The following is a 21,002-nucleotide window of genomic DNA, read 5'->3' as shown; positions in this document are numbered from 1 at the left end:
TTTACGACAAAATTTGCACTTTGATACAGGGATCTAATAGGTTTGTTTTAAAAGATTTTGTTCTGAACAAACAACAGGTTCATCTTGAAATGTGAACGTAAAAACTCAGAAGTTTAACATTTCTGACAGCATTTCAAGAAAAATGAAATTTTCATTTTGAATGTCCCTTCTAGGGCTTTGTAGAAAACCAGTATACCGGGTGTCTCCAGTAAACAGACAATATCTCGCTTATTTGACAAGATAATAAAAAATGAAAAAATTGCTTCGAATCATCGTAGTACCTTCCCAATGATGTATAAAAAAGGTTCTTACATTTGACAGCCCTGTACCAAGTATGTGCTATCGTTGTATTCCAAATAGAATTTTCACTGATAATATAAAGGGAGTTCCATTTGAAAATAAAAAGTTAGGGGTAGCTACCACAGTGCTGTCAAATGTAAGAACCTTTTTATACATCATTGGGAAGGTACTTTGATGTTATTCAAAGCAATTTTTTAATTTTTTTATTATCTTGTCAAATAAGCTAGATATTGCCTGTATACGATAACTTGGGACACCCGGTATAGACTCATTTATAATGCTTCAACAGAAACTTCGACGATTGAATATCAATATTCTACAGATTTTCTGATTCTAAACAATTTAGAATGATACTAAAACCAACCTAATAAAAACTTCACTTGAAATATTTCTCATGAAAGTATTTTAAAAGAAAGATACATTTTAAAAACATACCAAAGGGCTGATTCGAACTTTATTTGAGTATTTCATAGATTTTTGAAGTATCCTAAAAGCCTCAATCAAACTTTCTTCGAGTATTTTTTCTTTCTATCACATAGATCTTTCATTGGGATCTCCTCATCCTCAACTTTATCCTCATCACCGTTCAATGGCTTACACTCATCAGGTGTTCCGCAATTTTTGCAATAGTCTTTCGAACTTTTATACTTATCACGTTTTTTCTTTATCTTTTTATTACCTACCATTTTCGAAATTTTCGATTTGTGAAACTTATGACTTATCTCATCTTTATCCGAGTCATCCATATCTAGGTTTTGTATACTAGTTTGTACAGCTACATCTGTCGATGTGCGAGAATTCCTAGATTGCCTACTTGATTGGTTCAACTTTTCACCTCCAGACACAGCAGAGTTTACCGAACTTTGAACCAAATTTTTAATTTCCGGACAAGATGAATTGTCACTTTCGGATCCTGAATTATCGGAATTGGAAGAGTACCCGATTTGTTTCAACTCTTGCGTCCGGTCGTAATTCTCAATCTCTTCACAATATTTCTTCTCTTGTCCGTAGTCCTTGTGTAAATATTCATCCGAAAGTGAGGTGGATGAGATATCACCAATTTGCTGTCGTAAAGACTGGATCATAAGCTGATCGTTCAAATCCAAGTTATTGGTGTTACTAACTCTCATATTGAACTTGCTTTCGGAAATGGTAACAGAAACGTTCTCATCTTCACTGCCGCTTCTTGTTCTTCCACCGTGGGATCTTAATTTTCTGCTATTAAACAGGTCTGATAACTGTTGGCCATCCAGACCTGCGTTAGCTGTTCGTCGGCCTAGATTAGGCCTGAAACCTCTACAACTTTCAGTGTTTGTGAGAGCGTTGATAAGTTCCATATGGGAATCCAAGCTGGTTCTGCTACCTCCGTTAATGGAGTTTCTTCTAGATGATCTCCTAGAATGTCTACTTCTGGACTTCCTTGTATGCCTCTTCTCCCTCCGATACCTGCTTCCATTTCTCACCTTCTTAACAGCTTTCAGCTCGGCTATTTGAACGGAAAGCTGACTATCGCCAGAATTACATCTACTTTCTATGCTGACATGTCTCAAGCTGACGCTGACCTCTGAATCGGGTTGATTAGGCACTGCTCCCCTTCTATAGATTAGTTTCCGTAAATTCTCCACCCAAGATGTACTCAGCTCGTTGCTGGAGGCACTGTTTGGGTCAAAATCCAATCCGACGGGATCCGAATGGTTTTGGTCTTCTATTGAAATCTTTGCACCCTCGTAATATTTCTTCCTCTTTGCGAAAGCATTTGCAATCACCTTATGTTTCTGATGTTTAATTGGCACCTCTTCTTCCCAACGAAACTTTCTGAAAATTCAATATTATGTCAATTTTATACTATGTATTTTTTTTTTTTAAATTATTCTTCCATTAAAGAAAACCATGCAGTGAATTCTCGATATGATCCTATTAGTTCATTTTAATTATGTGAAAAAGTGACAGAGCTTTTATCGAAATGAATTTTCATTTTTTTTTATTTGCCGGTTTACCTGCTAGGTGAATTGAATGTAGAATTGCCTATGCAGTAATTGCTTTATTATTCCTAATTTTTTTCTTTGAAAATTTTAATTTTTATAGAGTTTTGTATTGCCCCACCGTTTTTTTGAAAAATTTTCTATTTTGTTTATAATTTATTAATTGAATGTCTCTCCATCTATGATGAACAATTTGGTAATGAAAACAACGAACGATATTTACTCACTTCATGGAGTGTCCTAGAGTAGTTCTTTCATATTTGAGTTTCAATTAAATGTTATCGCTAGCTAAAAATAGATCCTCAAAGGATAGCTCCATGATGCTAAATGACATGAAAAGATGAACTAGGGCCACCATCTGATGAAGCAAAACCTAAGCAAGTGTGACATACCTAAATACCACTGGCCAAGCTTGCTTACTGCTCGAATCTTGATACTCGCTCGCACATCCGAATTCAATAGACAGAGACAGAAAGAATGAGAAATTTGCTTGGAGAAGGCATAACGCATTCTTCTTACTTGAATATTTTCGCGAGTTTTGTAAATATAGATGACAATTAAAGACAGTTTTTTCAAATACAACTAGAGTATTGTAAACAACGAAGTTGTGAACTTCAGAGCCGGTTGTAGAAATATTCAAATAGCTCTAATCAAGAGATAGTTACCTCCTTATATATCTTTCCCAAGCATGCATTGTAGCTTCACACCAAACCCAAGACGCCATAGCTAGTCCCACGCCAAAGGCTGCCAATAATTGCAACTGAAGCATAGCAACACTTGGTCTATTTTCTTGCTTACAATGTGAATAATCTGAACTGAAACTTGTCAGTTTACACCTATAAAAAAATAAAACAAAATATTGAATAAAAAATTTTTGTTGAAAGCTCTTGAATATAAATGCATATGCAAATCAAGGTACTCACAGAATATAAGCATGTAAACTTTCTTCCCATTCTTCGCCATGTGTATAAATATAGTGATGGTAAAAGAAAGTAATTATGCAGAAAATCACCAACATAGTAGCGAATATGCTCATTCTGATTATGGTTGATTTGATTTTGCTATTAGAATGTTCAGATATTACTTCTTGGCTTTCAACCCTCACTTTAACTAGCAAAATGAGTCCTGGAAAAAATGTTCAATTTTGACTTTCTCCAATAGGTAGCAAAATAATAACTTACCTCTGATGATTATATAGCCTCCAATGAGCAAAGCTGCAGTGGAAGGGGCAAGTAATAGCCCTATTCTAGCAGCCTTGTTGATGAAACCAACAAAACATATACCAGTAACATAATCAGCATCTATTTCACCTATAGCCATAGTTGTGATGGTTAAAATAAGGGGTAAACTCCAAGCCACTAAATGGAAGTAAGCTCTCTTCTTATGAATTTTTTCCTGTGTTTTTCCTGTAAATTGAAACATCCGTAATATTTCTCTAATCAATTTCAAGAATAATTTAATTTTTACTCACCCAAAGCTTGAAGGGAACTCATATACCAGGAGTAACAGAAAATCACAAACCAAACCATGCCAGCCATGGCAAAATAATAAACCAATACAAAAACCATAACACAGGATAAGTTTTCATTGGCACTTGGCTCAGATTTCCTCAATGTTCCATCTCGCTTGCAAACTATATCTTCACGAGTTTCAGGACTCAAGAACTGCATGAACCATCCAATATATGATATAAAAAAACATACGTTTATGTAGAATATTGCCAAAGCTGGGTATTTGTTTGCGGCATTCCAATCAATGAGAAAAGTCACGATTGTAAAAAGAGTGCAAAGTATACAAGCTGCTGCACAATATCCTATTAGTTTATGTATTTGATGATGCTCTGTTTCTGTGTAAAATGAATCTTTGCATTCCAATCCACAATTTTCAATTCCTAAAAAGATTAAGTATGCTTAACAACAATTCTGTATCATTTTTATCTTAGTTTTCATCATCTTAAATAATGCATCCTTTGCTATGTGTAATTAAATAGAATTGATGATCATTAATCTATTATAAGTAAAAGAATCTTAATCTTAACTCACCTCTATAATACCAGTCTTGTTTGTCTGTTTTAATCAAAGGATCCATACAATACCCAGTGGTATTAAACTTCATCATATGTACGTCATTTTTACATTTGGAAGGAAACAATATATCGTTATTGCAGTCTAATATCTCTGGGAAAACTGAAGAGTTCAAGAATATTTTACAGTGTTCAACAGTAATCTCACACATTTCTCTTGACGGTAGATTTACATTGTCATCATTACAATTTGGCATGTATAACGCACATAAAAATGGTTGAATCACAGCCCAACATTTAGGGATATAACGCAGGTACTGATAAAGTAAGAGTAATTGTTCTTGAATCTTTTCTTGAGTTTCTAAGTCTGTTAAATTAACTGTTGTTGATTTGTAAGGTAATTTGGCTCCAAGACAAGTGTTGTAATTGAGGGGTTCACATTTTGCAGGTCTACGACAATAATCCAAAGGCATGTCATAATGGGGATCTAAGAATCTGTCAGACTTTGTTATTTTAGGCTCTCTGTGCCTTATATAAGAAAATGTACCTATCACAGCATTATTTTGAGGAGAAAAAGATTCTCTTGAACCTTTAGTAATAGGCAGTTTGTATCCCAAAGTTGATACACAGAGGACCAAGAGACAGAGAACTGAACAGATTACCTTCATTTTGATATTTCTATATCAACAATTTCTCAGTAGCAATAAATCTTCTTTAAATCACGCTTCCTTTTTATAACATCATTGTACTGTATGTTCTAAATATCACACAACCATTCTCACTTAAGTAGGATACCTGTGCTATCAAACATAATAATTTGAATTCAACACTGAAAGAGTGGTGTTTCAAAAATTTTAAAAAAATGTTTCTCAACTAAAAAATCTAAAACAACTTAAAGAAGGGCCACCCACAATTAAAAAAGAAAGTAACAACAACAAAACCGTGCACTTGCGCTGTGCAGGACCACCCGCATGGTCCAGCGGCGACTCTTACTTCACTTTAATCTTAATCACTTTAGAATTTACCTAAAATTAACGTGATATTCTTAAGGCTTTGTTTGATCTCTAATCCTCTTCATAATTATCGCTATAATAAAAACCCATTTCGTCATCTTGAAATTTCCTTATTCAGAAGTGATAGATATTTAATTCCGAATTGAAAACATTGATTCTTATACCTTTTCTATCCTCCACCACTGCCGTAGCTCTTGTTTGAAACGTAGATTTAAAATTCCCAAATATTTTGACATACGACATTGTATACAATAAAATAACCTCATTTGAAAAAAAATATATCGAAAGGAAAATCATGTATTATTCTTATATTATATTGTTTTTATCTTTAATAATGCTAACTTCCTCTACTTTGAGCCCCAAATCGAAGAAAAAACAGCAATCAACGGAAAAACCTTTAGTTAAAAAAACTACTAAGTCTCAAAGTCTGCTCAAGGGGCCTTTGAATGAAACAGTTTTCCAGAGAAATTTGGTTAACGACGGTCCTTTAATGGCTTCAGATATTTTAAAAAACCATTTGGGTTTTTTTCGAGAAACTGACGAATATGCATATGATGGTATAGTTTTAGGTTATGTTACACCGGTAATTTTAACATCGAACTAGGCCTTCTATTACTGATACTACAATTTCAGTGGAATAATCATGGGTATGATATTGCCAAGATATTTGGTAACAAATTTACCCACATTAGCCCGGTATGGCTTCAAGTCAAAAGAAATGGGCCCCTTAATTATGAATTAAGAGGTACACACGATATCGATGTAGACTGGCTCCTAAAAGTAAAAAATGCCGGAAGAGAAAGAAAGCTAAAAAGTTCGTTTTGTCGGTTTAGTATTCAATTGATTACCTGTTTAATTTTAGTTTTACCCAGAATACTCTTTGAAGGATGGTCTGGTCAAGATTTTATAAACTTGATGACCAAAGAAGAAGAAAGTGAAAAATTGATTAAAATGCTTGTAGAATCTTGTAAAAAGTGGCATTTTGATGGCTATGTTCTAGAACTATGGTCATCTTTAGCAAATAAAATACAATATGATCTCATAATAGATTTCATCAAAAATATTGGTCAGTAATTTTCAGCAAACTATTTCAAACACTAAATATTGAAATTGCAGGTGATAAACTAGCTCTGGAAAGTCTGGATACTATTTTGGTTGTACCACCTAAAAGGGGAAAAGAGCACACATTCACTGAAAATCATTTTGATGAGTTATATGATCATGTGACTGCTTTTTCTTTGATGACATATGATTTTTCTACCATTTATAGACCTGGTTCGCTCTGCCTGCATATTCATTTCTGTATTTAACTTTTGAAGTTTTCTGTTTTAAGGTCCTAATGCTCCTTTGCCATGGGTAGAGGATTGTGTCAAACAGGTTACATCAAATCTAAATAAACGCTCTAAAATTTTATTAGGTCTAAATTTCTATGGACATGTATACACAATAAATGGAGGGGGCCCAATTGTATATCGTGAATACTTGGAAGGACTGAAAAAATTTAATGGAGAATTGAAGTATGACCCTATCAATGCTGAGCACTATTTTGATTATGAGTATGTACCAACTATCATTCAAACTAAGATGTCTAAAAACCTGGTGTATGGACTGATTAGATTTTGTTTTGCCAATTTGGAGAATATTAGTTAAGTTTTGCTAAGTGAACTGTAGGTAGTGTTATTAACAAGTTATGACAGATTCTTGTTATTTATTATTTTTGAGTTTTATGACATTTTGTATCTTGCATTATATTTATGACCTGTGTGAACAATTCTTGAAATTTTAAGAACACCTTAACTCCAATGAACGCTCTCTTTCTGTATTTCAAAAACATATTTGAATTTATTCTAGTGAATGTTTTGTGTTTTGTTTCACGACTTTGCACGATCATACTCGGTTACACAACGCTTCTGATAGGCTAGGATCGGGTTTTAATTAATGTATCCTGTCAAAATCAAAAAGAAAAAAGATCGAAATAACAAGTATCACATTGCGGCGCTGCTACAAAATAAAACTAATATTTTCAATTTGGTCGAATGTCATTCCATTCAAAAATTAACAAATGCATACACCATATTTTTAGACATCTTAATTTAAACCCATGCTTATCAACATGCATTAGATATCCTTCAGCCCAATTTTTTTTCCATTCTCTTCAAAACTAACTAATACATATATTCATTTTTTTTTGCAGTGATGGCAAAAGACTTTTGGTATTTTATCCAACACTGCAGTCAATTTCAAAAAGACTTCAACTTGCCAAGGAACTAAAGACTGGTTTATCAATTTGGGAATTGGGACAGGGACTCGACTATTTTTATGATTTGTTATAAATGGAATTAAGAAATAAATGTATTTATTTTATTATGAAAATTGCATGTTGGTGTTGTTTATTTGAATTTAAACTGAAAGTTTAAAGATTTCTGTCCTTATGATTTTTAAAGCCTTTTTTAACACAATCCAATCCTCAGATCTTGAATATGATATGAACCACATATCAATAAAAATATTCATGATAATAATCTCAATATCACAAAATTGAATTTGACCTTATCAAATAATATCCAATTTTAATATAAAAATTGTAACTTTATTGAATAAATACCTAAAAATTAAACTAATACACAATTATAAAATGAAATTATGTTCAGTGATAATCAACAATTTGAAAACAGTTAATTGCAATTGAGAGATTTCTATATTTATGCAGCCACCGCTTCTCTAGTTTCTTGGAATTTCCTCATGCCCATCATGGATTGAGGTCCTTGAATCAGTCTATACATAACGGCCCAACTCAATTTTGCAGGAATGAAACTAAAAGAAATATTTAAAGTTCAGAAAGGATTTTAAAGTAACTTTATGAATATTCGTAAAAAAATGATATTAGAAACAAGAATACAAATACCTGAAATTTCTATATAAAATACACCGGGAATTATCGATCGTTTAGAAGCAGGAGGTGGGCCCTCCCTTGAATGAAATGCTTGTTGAAAAATGGAAAAAAGTCTTCCTTCTGTATAACTTTCATGTGAATTCGGTATTATTACTATCATGAGAAGGTACATACAACAAAATTTTTTCGAAAAAATCGTACGGAAAAAAAAGGCTTTTGTCTCCGACCGAGCGAACAATCATAGAGTATAATTTGACACTTCGAAGGATGTATTTTGGGTTGCCTGACAGAACGTGCGAAGCCGAGGCGGGCAGCTAGTAAATAATACTATCTGAGCGTTAAAATGGCGTTTTGAGAGACCCAATTTGTGAAAAAAAAACCCGTTTCATCTTGGGCAATGTTTCTCCTAGAAATTTATTTATTAAGACTTGATTATCTGAACTTTTTTTACGTACTTTTTCAAGGGAAGAACATATCTGGAAAATCCTGGCATAGTAACGAATACTTCTCTATTCCTAATAGCCGTGACAATTCTTTTGGCCACATCTTTTGGTTGAAGCATCTTCATAGTTTTTGGTTTACACCCAGCGAACATTCCTGTATTTATAAATGATGGGCATATTAGTGTCATGTGAATTTTATGGTGGCCATGAGTCTGAAATAAAACCCAGCATTGATTTAATGAATTCGAAAAAATTATCAATCATTTCTATTTGCAATACTTTTGTCTTCCATTTATACAGTATCAAATGATTAAACCAGATAACAGTTAGATATCAAGTAGTTTTTGTGCTAGTTGAAGAGAACTATATTAAATTCTAAGTTATTTGCTCATTGATGCTGCATAAATGTAACCTCATGCTGCATAAATGTAGGAACCTCAGAGGAAAGAAAATATAGATATGCCTTATAGCATTTTCGTTCCTCTGAGATAGGAACACATATATTTTTACGTACTTTGAGTTCGACTAGAAGACTTTCGTGAAAACCTATAGTAGCATGCTTTGTTGCGCTATAATCAGTACATTTATAGGTTCCAAGCATGCCAGTAACGCTGCCTATAGTGACTATATGTCCCTTTTCTTTCTTGATCATGTCAGGCAAAAAGGCTTTTGTGGTCTGAAAAAAAATTTCAAGAGTTAGATATTTAGTTGACGATTTCCAATAATGATAGACTTTAGAATCGCTCGAGAAAAAATATTAAATCTACTTAGATTTTGTGATGAAAATATTGTGTTAAGTATAGATATGCTATATTACCATATGAAATTGTATGATTCTGTATATAGATATCAGTTTTTTAAAATTCGATTTCTTGACTTTTGCCTTGAAAATTTATAGATCGTATTTTTAAACTAGAAGGATCAATGAGGTATAACAACTGATTTTTGTTAGAAATTTCATGGAAATACCTCTTTATTTCCGAGAAAACTTTTGATCGGTGGAAGGAGGTTTTTTTAATTAGATTTTTGGATATATATTGTTGATTATTTAAAATTAATGAACAAAAAATACGCCGGTTTCCGATGCATTTTCAAAAAAAAAAACCGAGCAATACAATAAAAAAATTTCGAAAACTTAGCACCTACATACAATGATGAAATTGAAAACAAATGCAGGTTTTGTTCCTAAATTGAAATTTTAACACTCTATCTCTAGAACAAAGCTTTTCCTTATAGGACTTTTCTCATTAAAATGATTCAGGAATCTGTCATTTTCGTTTGTTCCTCCAATTTAGTAAACACCTGTATCGCCCCAACGATACTGAACGTAATATTTTATTCTGCTCAGAGCTAGTGCTTATAATGGGTGTTTTTTTTTCGAGGTATATAACTTAAAGTTGGCATTACTGTTCAAGATGGCAACCGATTTAACAGCTGTCAAGTGATTTATCCTCAGTTTGGTTTGGCAATTCATCATGAATAGAGTCACGCCTGAACAACGCTTGCAAATAGTGCAATTTTATTTCGAAAATAATGGTTTTGTGCGGAATATGTATCGCGCACTACGTCCATTTTATTTTGTTTAGCGATGAAGCGCACTTCTGAATGGCTACGTCAACAAACAAAACTGCCGCATTTGGAGTGAAGCTAATCCTCAAGTGTATGTCGAAACACCGTTACATCCAGAAAAACTGACTGTTTGGTGCGCTTTATGGGCTGGTGGAATCATTAGTCCGTATTTCTTCAAAAACGATGATGGCCAGAACGTTACAGTCAATGGTGATCGGTATAGAGCCATGATTACTAACATTTTCATTTCTGAATTGAACAACCATGATGTCCAGGAGCTGTGGTTCCAACAAGACGGCGCAACATGTCACACAGCTCGTGCCACAATCGATTTATTGAAAGACACGTTTGGTGACCGCCTAATTTCACGTTTTGGACCTGTGAATTGGCCTCCAAGATCTTGTGATTTAACACCACTAGACTACTTTCTGTGGGGCTATGTAAAGCCATTGGTCTATGCGGATAAGCCACAAACCCTTGACCATTTGGAAGACAACATTCGCCGTGTTATTGCCGATATACGGCCACAAATGTTGGAAAAAGTCATCGAAAATTAGACATCCAGATTGGACTACATCCGAGCCAGCCGTGGCGGTCATATGCCAGAAATCATATTTAAAATGTAATGCCACAAGATTATCTTGCGGATAAATAAAATTAATGTCAATCGAATAATCCATCGTTGTTTTAATGCAATTTAAAGTTCTATAGCTCTAAAAAAAACACCCTTTAGCTTAGAAGTTTTTTGAAATTTTCATTGAGATTTTAGATGATTTCAGTTAAACGAGGAAATAATAAACTGTAGTGTAAAATTTAGTTTCTCAGAGGATTGGAAACGATTCTGTTGGAAATGACCATTTAAATTATGGTTCTCCTAACACAATGAATTATCTCTTGACTTACTATTCCTGTCTTTGATAATATCGGCAAATCATGAAGGCATTATACGATTGTAACCTAAAACGCGTTATAAATTTACAATTATCGCACGCTGAATGTCGACAAAACGTGCATTCGATTTTATTACACTGAACATGTACATTGTCTTCAATTTTAGTACCATTATAATGCAATTATTTATCTTGATCTTTTCACAAAGCGCATACAAAACGGACGAAATTGGGTAATCTAACAGTTGACTATATTTTGCGCTCATAGTTCGCAGATGCTATTCTGCAATTCAAGTAACTACGAAAGGTTTCTTTCACAACGCAGTTATTATGTTTGAAATGCAATCAATGCACAATTAACAATTCCAGGGCAAGTTCAGGTGGAATTTGAGTAAACTTAAGTTTTTTATACCTATGTATATTGAGCTCTAGTTTATTCACCTATTTTTGGGTTATTAAATCTTGAATGTACCTACAATTTAATATTCTGAACGAATGTTCACGGTTTAGAATTCTGCCTTCATAATTACATTATATAAAATTTTTTTATGTAGATATTTTGCTAAGAGGGATTAGCACCACGTGGGTTTTTGCGTGCCAGTCAAACTTTGGTACCCATTCATTTTTTCTCTGGCGCTCCTGCGATGACCAAACTTTGTACGGTGTACGAAGTTGTACATTCACTTCATATTCTTTCTTTTTTCGAAGCACATGATTAGAGGACAGCACTGTATGATGAGTTTCACGAAATCATAGTTTTACCTCTTCTGGAATAATTTTTGGTGGGTTTTTTTGTCACGAATATTTTTAAAATATATCAGTGCTTTGTACAAAGAACATATCATCAAATTTTTTGCGAAAAACGAAAAGTTACCAAAGTTTTCGTCCCATTTCTCATTCGTAGATTTAAAATATTTACTTTCTTCCATGTAGATTCCATGTAGGAAATTATGTGAAAACTCCATAAAAATCGGTGATTTGTAAAAAGAAATATTTTTAATTTCGTTCTGAACTGAGCAGCCACATATTGATGTTCCCTCTTAAGGGTAAATTTTGCACTTGAAAACGAATGTTGTAGAGAGCGCAGCCTATACATTCTTGAATCGGGAATTGCTATTGTACACCTATAGATATATTTGTGCAATGCTTCAAGTTGTCATACAATAAGCCTAGGAATTTGTAAAAATAACCCCATTGAAATATTAGTCGATATGTTTCTGCATCATCAAGTTATTCTCAATTTAACATGTCTGCTTACGAGCCAAATTCTCATAATTTGCGGGAGGTTTTGATTTTCTGCTTCAATATGAAGAAATCTGAAGCGGCTGAGGTTCATCGAATGCTCTCAAATACCTATGGTGAGGCCGCTATTAGTGAAAGAATGTGCCGAGAGTGGTTACAACTCTTCAACGCATAGCGGTGGAAGAGAGAAGGTTTTCGAAGATGCAGAATTGAAGGCATATTGCTTGATAAAGACTAGTGTCAAACGTAACAAGAATTGGCAGGATCATCGAGGACAAGCCATTTCGAAATGCCTGAAAGTCATGGGAATGATTCAAAAACAAGGAAATTGAGTGCCGTACAAGTTGAAACCGAGATATGTTAAAAAAAACGACGTTTGTTTGCTTGTGAAGAGCTGCTTGCAAGGCAAAGACGAAAGGGATTTCTGCATCGAATTTTGACTGGATACGAAAAATGGGTTCATTACGATAATCCCAAGCGTAGAAAATCATGAGTATATCCCGGCCATGCTTCCACGTCGACGGCTAAACCGAATATTCACGGTTGCAAGGTCAGTATTTGGTGGGACCAGCTCGGCGTCGTGTATTATGAGTTGTTAAAACCGACTGAAACAATCACAGGCGATCGTTATCGAACGCAATTAATGCGTTTGAGTCGAGCATTGAAAGACAAATGCTGGAATACAACGAGAGGCATGATAAAGTGATTTTACAACATGACAATGCTCGACAGTAGTCAAGACATACTTGAAATTGTTGAAATGGGAAGTCCTACCCCACCCGCCGTATTGTCCAATGTCCAGACGTTGCTCCCTTGGACTATAACTTGTTTCGTTCAATGGCACAATGCCTGACTGACCAGCACTTCCGGTCTTATGAAGAAGTAAAAAATTGGATCGATTCGTGGATCGCTTCAAAAGATGACCAGTTTTTCCAACGCAGGATTCGTACGCTGCCCGAAAGATGGGAGAAAGTAGTGGCTGGGGATGGACAATACTTTGAATCATAAATGTATAACCAGTTTTTCACAATGAAGCCTCGAATTTCGGAAAAAAAACAGCGGAAGCAAAGTTGTACGCCTATGTACCTCACGTTTAGGAACACCTTGTATACAAATACCTTGGTGTTAAAGCGAAAAAGTGTGAATTTTCTCTTCTCTTAAGAAACGAGTTGATGTAATCTATGTTTCAAAAGGAAATAATAAACCATAGTGTACAGTTTGCAGTGTTTTCCAACAGCCGACAGGAAACAAAATATGTATTGTTTCGTAAATCACCTACACTCCGCTGCAAGTTTATTGACCTACAGTGGGGAGACCAACAATCAAATGCCCGAACCAGCAATTAACAATATAACTTTCTATAATTTGTAGTAACATGCGATATGACGCGAAAAAAAGAAATTATGAAACCGATGTCTAATTTTATTCCACTAATCCATCAAGCGAAATAGGTACTTTATACACTATTGAGTAGTTCAAATTGCGCAATCTAATCCTTTCCAACCGGTTGAAAAATGCATTAGACAGATCCATTGGAAGATGAAACTTTGTGTGAAAAAAAATGATAGTTATCCAATCTTAAAATCGGACGAGTGTGGTAACAGTTCCAAGTACCTACCTCTGAGAAGCAATTGATTACAAAATGGATTGGATTTTACAAATTGAACCAGAATCTAGATTAAAGAGATTGTGGGTTTCCCTAAATGGTCGTAATACATTCTGAGATATATCCCGTTTAAAGAGAAACCTGGTGGAAATTTCTGAAACTTACCCAATAATGTGACAAAATGTTGACGTTGAATGTTTTTTCTATCATATAGTCTGGAATGTCCAGAAGAGTTTGGCCACAAACCACTCCCGCGTTGTTGATGAGGATGTCAACTGGACCAATGTCTTCTTTGATGATTTTGGCGTATTTGTAAACGATATCTCTGTTGGTGATATCGACAGGTTGTGTGATAACATCGTATCCCTCTGCTTTCACACGTTCCTTCAATTTTTCTAATGCTGAAAATTCAATGAAAAGTGCTGCATTATTTGGTAGATATAGAAGCATATCTTTCAATGGTTGAGTTTCGTGAAATTTGTAATTTGACCAGACTACCAGTCAAAAAGTCCCAGGGAAAAAATGTCTGTCCATTAGTTTTTGAGATATTGCGTTGTGAGTTTTTTTATTTGAAAAAAATAAGTAATTTCCTGTGCTGATAAAATATTGCTTTTTGAAGGGAAAAATACAGTTGAAGCCAAATCTTGGGTTGATGAAGAGTTTCCGGGGTCTGCACCAGGAAACCAACCATCATTGATTGGTATGCTAAGTTTAAACGTGGTGAAATGAGCACCGAAGGCGAAGAACGCAGTGGACGCCCAAAAGAGGCTGTCACCGACGAAAAAATAAAAAAAATTTACAAAATAATTTCGAATGACCGTAAAGTGAAGTTGTTCGAGATAACAGACAACGTGTACATCATACCATTCACGAATCATGAATATTTTTACATGAGAAAGCTGTGTGAAAATAGGTGCCGCGCGAGCTCACAATCGATCAAAAGCAACAACGTGTTAATGATTCTGAGCAGTGTTTGAAGCTGTTTAAGTGCAATAAACCTGAATTTTTGGGTCGATATATGACAATGGATGAAACATGGCTCCAGCACAACAGTCAGCTGGCAAGGTTATGGCAATAGTATTCTGAGATGCGCAAGGTAGGTATAATATTCATTGATTACCTCCAAAAGGGCCAGACCATCAACAGCGATTATTATATAGCGTTATTGGATCGTTTAAACGATGAAATCGTTAAAAAAAACGGCCCCATTTGAAGAAAAAAGGTGCTGTTTCATCAAGACAATGCGCCGTGTCACAAATCAATGAAAACAATGACAAAATTGCATGAATTGGGCTTCGAATTGCTTCTGCATCCACCGTATTCGCCAGATCTGGCCCCCAGCGACTTTTTCCTGTTCTTAGACCTCAAAAGAATGCTCGCTGGAAAGAAATTAGCGCTAATGAAGAAGTAATCGCCGAAACTGAAACCTATATTGAAGCGAAAGACAAATCATACTACAAAAATGGTAGCGAAAAGTTGGAAGATCGCTATAATCGCTGTATTGCCCTCGAAGGCAAATATGTTGAATAATAAAATCGAATTTTGCCAAAAAAATGTGTTTTACTATAGTAGGCCGGAGACCTTTCAATTGGGGTTTTACAAAGGAATGCACTCCATTATTTCCTTATTTATATTCTAAGTATATAAATAATTTTTTTGATTTCAATAACAGATATCCTTAAATTGATCCATTAAAATTCTTGTCTTACTTGATTATAATGTTGAGTAATTGAATCAATGCAACTATTGCACCTTATACATACTTTTATTCGGTGATAATAATTAATAAATATAGCGATGATATCGACATAACCTTAGCCTTAAGGTTTATGGGATTAGTGTTCCCTGCTGCTATGAATTCTAACGTGAAATATTGAACTTTAATAGCATTAATTGCAATCTATAAAAAAAAAGTTCGAAAGTTGTTGTACTGAATTTTGTCTCTTTTGAGTAGAGCTGTTAACTAGAGCATGAACTGCAGAGATTGTAAAATAATATTGAACTCAAGTTAAAACTGATATCTATCAAGTATCTATTGAATGACAAGTTCGATTAGATACCATAAATTCTTTGAATGAATATTTATATTATAACTAAGCGCAAATTCACAAATCTCAAAATTCGCGGATCTAGGTTATGTTTGCATATTTTATTGTTCAAAATGTTAGAGTATTTCGTTGTGCCTTTAATTCAAACAAAAATATTGTGCAAATTTTGTTAGAATATTACAGATAAAAACTGGGAAGTCGTACGTAGAAAAACGTCAGCGAAGAAAACATCAGAAGAGCCTAATAAGTGAAGTAAAATGCTGTTGATTATCGCAGAAGACGTTGAGAAATATTGAATTTCCTACATGAATTGTGAATTTGGTGACAATGCAGCAAGGACACCAAGAATCCTCGGTCCAAGATGTGTAGGTTATGGAGGAATAAATAAGTGATACATATAAAAGCAATGTTATACCAATTGAAACATATTCTTTCGATTTATTCGTCAAAATAGTCACTATCAAGAGTGATACAGATACTCTAACGCTTCTCCGACTTTTCAATTTCGAAATAGGCTTCAATCTATCTATTCAATCTTTTTTTTTTAATTTTTACGTTTTGACTTTGAAAATTTGAATCTCGACGATCACTCTTCTATTAAAGTTTTCCCTGGAACTTTCTTTTGAGATCTGCAGAAAGCCAGTCTGGCAGGCCAGATCTGGGGAATAACATGTATGGTCAAGCAGTTGAAATTGCAATTCGTCTAAGTTGACCATGGTTTTCATAGATTTGTGACAAGCATATTCATAATCCATATACAGTGTGGAGGAACAAACTCACGACTTTCAAACACTTATCTTCCGTTTGTGGAAAAATGTTATTTGTGTGCAGTTATAAATTATGTTATCCGAGAACAAATATTTAGAAAGACCATAAAAAATCATAACAAGCCGCAGTATAGAATTCATCAATATTGACTCTTCATTAAAGAGTGTTTATCTGCAGGTGATAGCAAAGTAAATTTTCGAACAAAGTTGTTGAAAGTTACGTATGTGCAATTGGAACATTATCGTTAATTGTGTAATTAGCAAATGTCAATAAACAAGACAAAATGTATGCATTTTCCGCCTGTTGAAAATACGAATATAGTTAGGAATGCAGAAATCAAGAGAGATATTATTGACGACGTAGATAGGAAACAATTGACATGGTTCCGATATACAGAACGTATGAATGAAACAAGATGGCAAAGAAAAGTGTTGAAGAGATGAGGTCCATTAGGCCATGGGACCAAGAAACTTGCAGGTACATATATTTATATGTGTTTTGACAGAACTAGTTGAAAACTGGCAATGGAGAGGCGGCATTCATATAAAGGGTTTTCCAATGAGAAGTTTCATTTTGAATAGCTAGTTTACAAAGTAATAGTCGATGAGAAAGGGTTTGGAGAAGACAAGAGTGACTCAATTTTACTCAGGAAGTTATGCCCTTTCAAGGCAGATCAATAAGGTGCTGAAGGGGTATAATGTTTGGTTAACGTACCCCTATTTTTATCGTTGAACGAACAATGACTGGTGCCATCTACGTAGAGAATATCATTGAACCAATCATTGTTCCTCTGCGCAACGAATTTGGAGATAATTTCATTTATCAGGATGATAACGCCCCAATCATCGCACACGAAAGGTTTAAAACATTCTTCAAGAGAAAAATATCCAGAGAATGAACAGACCAGCAAACTAACCAGACATGAATCCAATTGAGGACGTATGGGATTACTTAGGGAGAGCGATATCCAATAGCCAAAACCCACCTTCAACTTTTCAGGAATTGAGTTTAGCCCTTCAAGAAGAATGGAACGATATGCCTGAAACTTTCGTTAATGACTTGATTCGTGGGATGCCTAGGCGTATAGCGCAGTTGATTGAAAAAAAAGTAGTAATACGAACTATTGAATTTGGATTCAGTTATGGAATAACTATAATCAATCAATAATAAATAATCGATAAATTTAGATTTTTCTCTTTTTTCCTATTTCATCCCATCCTGCAGACAGCAAAGAGTATCTTACAATCAAAGATTTCCAATCAAATATATTGCAGTTGAAATAGAGGAAAATATTCATCTCATTTCCAGAATATACCTTGTTTATTTCTTGAGAAACCTAGAGGGGCCAAGACTTTTGACTAAATTCTAATAATCATGAATCACTCACCATTCTCATTGTTGTCCCACACAACCACTTTCGCTTTAGCCCTTGCTAGTCTGATGGTTAGTTCTTGGCCAACTCCACCAGCTCCTCCAGTTACCAGGACAACCTTATCTCGAAGGCTCCTTTTAGGGAGGAGAAAAGATGGAGTCAGAGTCAAAATGATTGCTTCGGTAATGTAATAAACTGTCAGCCAACTGAGGACGATGAAGTCAACAATCACCTTCACAATTCTCTTCACTATACGACCTATAAACTCGTAAACCGATTGCATCTTTCTGAAAGGGTAAAAGATTATTGGTCAGTGGTTCTTATTTTCTTAGGGAACATCCACAGAGTAATAAACATAGATAAATGGAGTATACACCCCAACATGGTTAGATTACGTTGTCTGATTGTGATATATTTACAAATCCACAATTGTACTATATCATTATGAATGTATATTATATTGAATGAAATATATTCATTTGAGTGATTCCCGATTAAATATGCATATTTGAATATTTGGAATGCGATAATTTTCCTAATTCTCGAATTTATAATAAGCAGAATATTTATTGTTTTCTGTACCTACCTGCTGAAATCCAAGGTTTGGCAACTTTCGCTCTCCTAATGTCATCGGTTGTTTCACGTTGATTGGCGCGCTTGAAATTTGTTTTCTGAATTTCTGATATATTGGGGTATTTATTTCAACATATTTTGAGTGAATATGAAACGTTGTTCACTATGGGACATAAGAAGTTCATTCTTTGTGGAGAAACTCGCGAATTGAGGAAAATATCGTATCACCGATATTTTTCATTTCCGCGCGCTTCATGTCAAATTTGAAAGTTCATGTTGGGGACAAAATTTGCTTACTGAAAATGACATATGTTTCCTCTATCTATGTTTATTACTCCGAGGGAACATCAAAATATTTTGATGATGCTATTTTCATCAGTATTTTATTAACCAGTTTATCGAATCTTCATGTATTTTCGCTACAGATTGGGTCAATAAGTAGCGAAACTTATAATTAATTTATTGATTACAGCTTACCTCAAAGTAATTAACATAGATGGAGATAGGGGGAGCATATATCATTTTCAGTAACCAAATTTTGTTCCCAATATGAACTATCAAATTTGACATGAAGCGCGCGGAAATGAAAACATATCAGTAATACGATATTTCACTCAATTCGCGAGTTTCTCCACACAGAACGCACTTCTTATGTTCCATAGTACATCAACGTATAATAATAACTCAAAATATATCGAAAGAAATACCTAAATATATCAGAAATTCAGAACACAAACTTCAAGCGCGCCAAACGACGTGAAACAACCGATGACGCTAGGAGAGCAAAAATTGCCAAACCTTGGATTTCAGCAGGTAGATAGAGAAAATAAAATATTCAGCTCATTACAAATTCGACAGTTATCTATATATGTTAATTTTTTGCTTACAATTAGATCATTATAATAATTTGGATAATTCTTAGGATTACTAAAAAATTGTTTGAACTTTTTTTCTCGAAGTCGGTGACAGAATTCAACGACAAAACTACAAGAAACCAAAAAGTGTTGCACTGAACCAAAGTTATTTTTACATTTTTCTAAACTACCAGAGTGGTCCACCAAAAAAAAAAATTCTGGAGGAAAGAAGCGGGCACTGTTCCAGAAAAAATATCACCCTGTAGATTTGCATTCAAAATTAGCATATCAGATTATGAAAACTTTCAATTGAAATATTTATACTGAATTTAAGCTAAATCTTTTGTGAAGGGAAGGTGCTATGAGGAAAAAACTTAAAAAAAATTAAATTTTAACATTATTTAATAAAGTGTTTGCCGGTCGATATTTATAGGAATTTTATTTGTTAAAATGATCCAAGGTGAATGAACATTTATGTATTATTATTATAATTTGTCATTTTCGTTTGTACCCCCAATTTAGGAACACTCTGTATGAAATAGGAAACCATTAATTTACTTTTTTTCGAAAAGCTTTTTTGCGTTGTAGTTATTCCTTCGATTTTTTAGGGATAAAATTTCGAATCATCAATAAAACAAGCTCGAAATAACTCACGTAAGGGTTCTTCTCATGATAGGATGCAACTGCATGTTTCTCCTTGAAAAGAATCTCCTCTTCTTCTTCGAATCAATAACAGGCGATTGTACTTTGCTACACATGCTATACGGACTGAACCACCCACTGACAGATTATGTGCACATGTAACCAAGTCTTCGGCAAACGAAGAAATGATAAAATATATTGGCTGTTCTTCAGCTATTAGATGTAAGTAGCAGGAGAAAATGTTGGCGAATTACCTTTCTCCGTTCTTGTTATTGATGCTTCTGATAGGATGATAGTCTTTAATCCCACTTTTGCACTTGCAGAAGAGAAACTGCGGGTTTAACGAACTCAAACAATAATTGTTTTGATTTATGAAAAATGAGGAGTTAGTACTGATACTCTGAATAATTCGAAGATGTTAAGTTTGGTTAGGGCACACAGTACCGAATTCACATGAAAGTTATACAGAAAGAACTTTAAAAATATATAGAAAAGTTTTTTCCATGTTTCAACATGAAATATTGGTTATTTACAAGACGTTTCCTAATTTAGGGGTTAAACTTAAGGAGGTGATAGTACTTATCAGAATAAGAAAAAAGTTCCAATAAACATTTGTATGAGAATGCTTCCCCTTCGAATTAAAGCCATCCAAATACTTCATTTTCATCATATACATATTTTCTGTGATAACGTTTGGACATTTCGATTGATCTTGATAGAAATTTAGTCATAGGCGGAACTTTTCACGGCAAATCTTATGCTGATGATAGTTTCTTCCCAAAAA

At 34.2% G+C, this 21,002-nt stretch overlaps 3 protein-coding genes across 3 annotated transcripts; 1 reads left to right on the top strand and 2 right to left on the bottom strand.

The window, feature by feature from the left end:
- Positions 1-447: 447 nt before the first annotated feature.
- LOC123682852 (protein smoothened) lies at positions 448-5,419 on the bottom strand. Its single transcript, XM_045621655.1, has 6 exons — positions 4,325-5,419; positions 3,754-4,173; positions 3,464-3,688; positions 3,206-3,407; positions 2,948-3,118; positions 448-2,115 (listed from the first exon to the last, which is right to left on the bottom strand). The coding sequence occupies exons 1-6, from the start codon at positions 4,971-4,973 to the stop codon at positions 801-803; spliced, it is 2,982 nt and encodes a 993-aa protein (XP_045477611.1). The 5' UTR covers positions 4,974-5,419; the 3' UTR covers positions 448-800.
- Positions 5,420-5,548: 129 nt separating this feature from the next.
- Positions 5,549-7,696, top strand: LOC123682854 (chitinase domain-containing protein 1). Its single transcript, XM_045621657.1, has 6 exons — positions 5,549-5,901; positions 5,952-6,132; positions 6,181-6,384; positions 6,435-6,593; positions 6,652-6,874; positions 7,513-7,696. The coding sequence occupies exons 1-6, from the start codon at positions 5,614-5,616 to the stop codon at positions 7,649-7,651; spliced, it is 1,194 nt and encodes a 397-aa protein (XP_045477613.1). The 5' UTR covers positions 5,549-5,613; the 3' UTR covers positions 7,652-7,696.
- A 190-nt stretch (positions 7,697-7,886) lies between these two features.
- Positions 7,887-20,421, bottom strand: LOC123682855 (short-chain dehydrogenase/reductase family 16C member 6). Its single transcript, XM_045621658.1, has 6 exons — positions 20,231-20,421; positions 18,165-18,436; positions 14,127-14,362; positions 9,169-9,330; positions 8,667-8,866; positions 7,887-8,132 (listed from the first exon to the last, which is right to left on the bottom strand). Exons 1-6 carry the CDS (start codon positions 20,332-20,334, stop codon positions 8,021-8,023), a joined length of 1,086 nt encoding a protein of 361 aa, XP_045477614.1. The 5' UTR covers positions 20,335-20,421; the 3' UTR covers positions 7,887-8,020.
- Positions 20,422-21,002: the final 581 nt, after the last annotated feature.

Source organism: Harmonia axyridis, chromosome 6 (assembly GCF_914767665.1).
Source record: "Harmonia axyridis chromosome 6, icHarAxyr1.1, whole genome shotgun sequence".
Taxonomy (NCBI): Eukaryota; Metazoa; Arthropoda; class Insecta; order Coleoptera; family Coccinellidae; genus Harmonia; species Harmonia axyridis.
This window is presented reverse-complemented; position numbering and strand designations above follow the sequence as displayed.

Bases quoted from the DNA above. Each gene is read 5' to 3' on its own strand.
- LOC123682852 (XM_045621655.1), bottom strand. From the start codon at position 4,973: ATGAAGGTAATCTGTTCAGTTCTCTGTCTCTTGGTCCTCTGTGTATCA. The intron at 4,174-4,324 runs GTGAGTTAAGAT...TAATCTTTTTAG, and splicing joins ACAAGACTGGTATTATAGAG to GAATTGAAAATTGTGGATTG. The intron at 3,689-3,753 runs GTGAGTAAAAAT...TTCAATTTACAG, and splicing joins GAGTTCCCTTCAAGCTTTGG to GAAAAACACAGGAAAAAATT.
- LOC123682854 (XM_045621657.1), top strand. From the start codon at position 5,614: ATGTATTATTCTTATATTATATTGTTTTTATCTTTAATAATGCTAACT. The intron at 5,902-5,951 runs GTAATTTTAACA...CTACAATTTCAG, and splicing joins TTTTAGGTTATGTTACACCG to TGGAATAATCATGGGTATGA. The intron at 6,133-6,180 runs GTTCGTTTTGTC...GTTTAATTTTAG, and splicing joins AAGAGAAAGAAAGCTAAAAA to TTTTACCCAGAATACTCTTT.
- LOC123682855 (XM_045621658.1), bottom strand. From the start codon at position 20,334: ATGTGTAGCAAAGTACAATCGCCTGTTATTGATTCGAAGAAGAAGAGG. The intron at 18,437-20,230 runs GTGAGTTATTTC...TTACCCTTTCAG, and splicing joins ATCATGAGAAGAACCCTTAC to AAAGATGCAATCGGTTTACG. The intron at 8,867-9,168 runs GTACGTAAAAAT...GTTTTATTTCAG, and splicing joins GTCTTCTAGTCGAACTCAAA to ACTCATGGCCACCATAAAAT.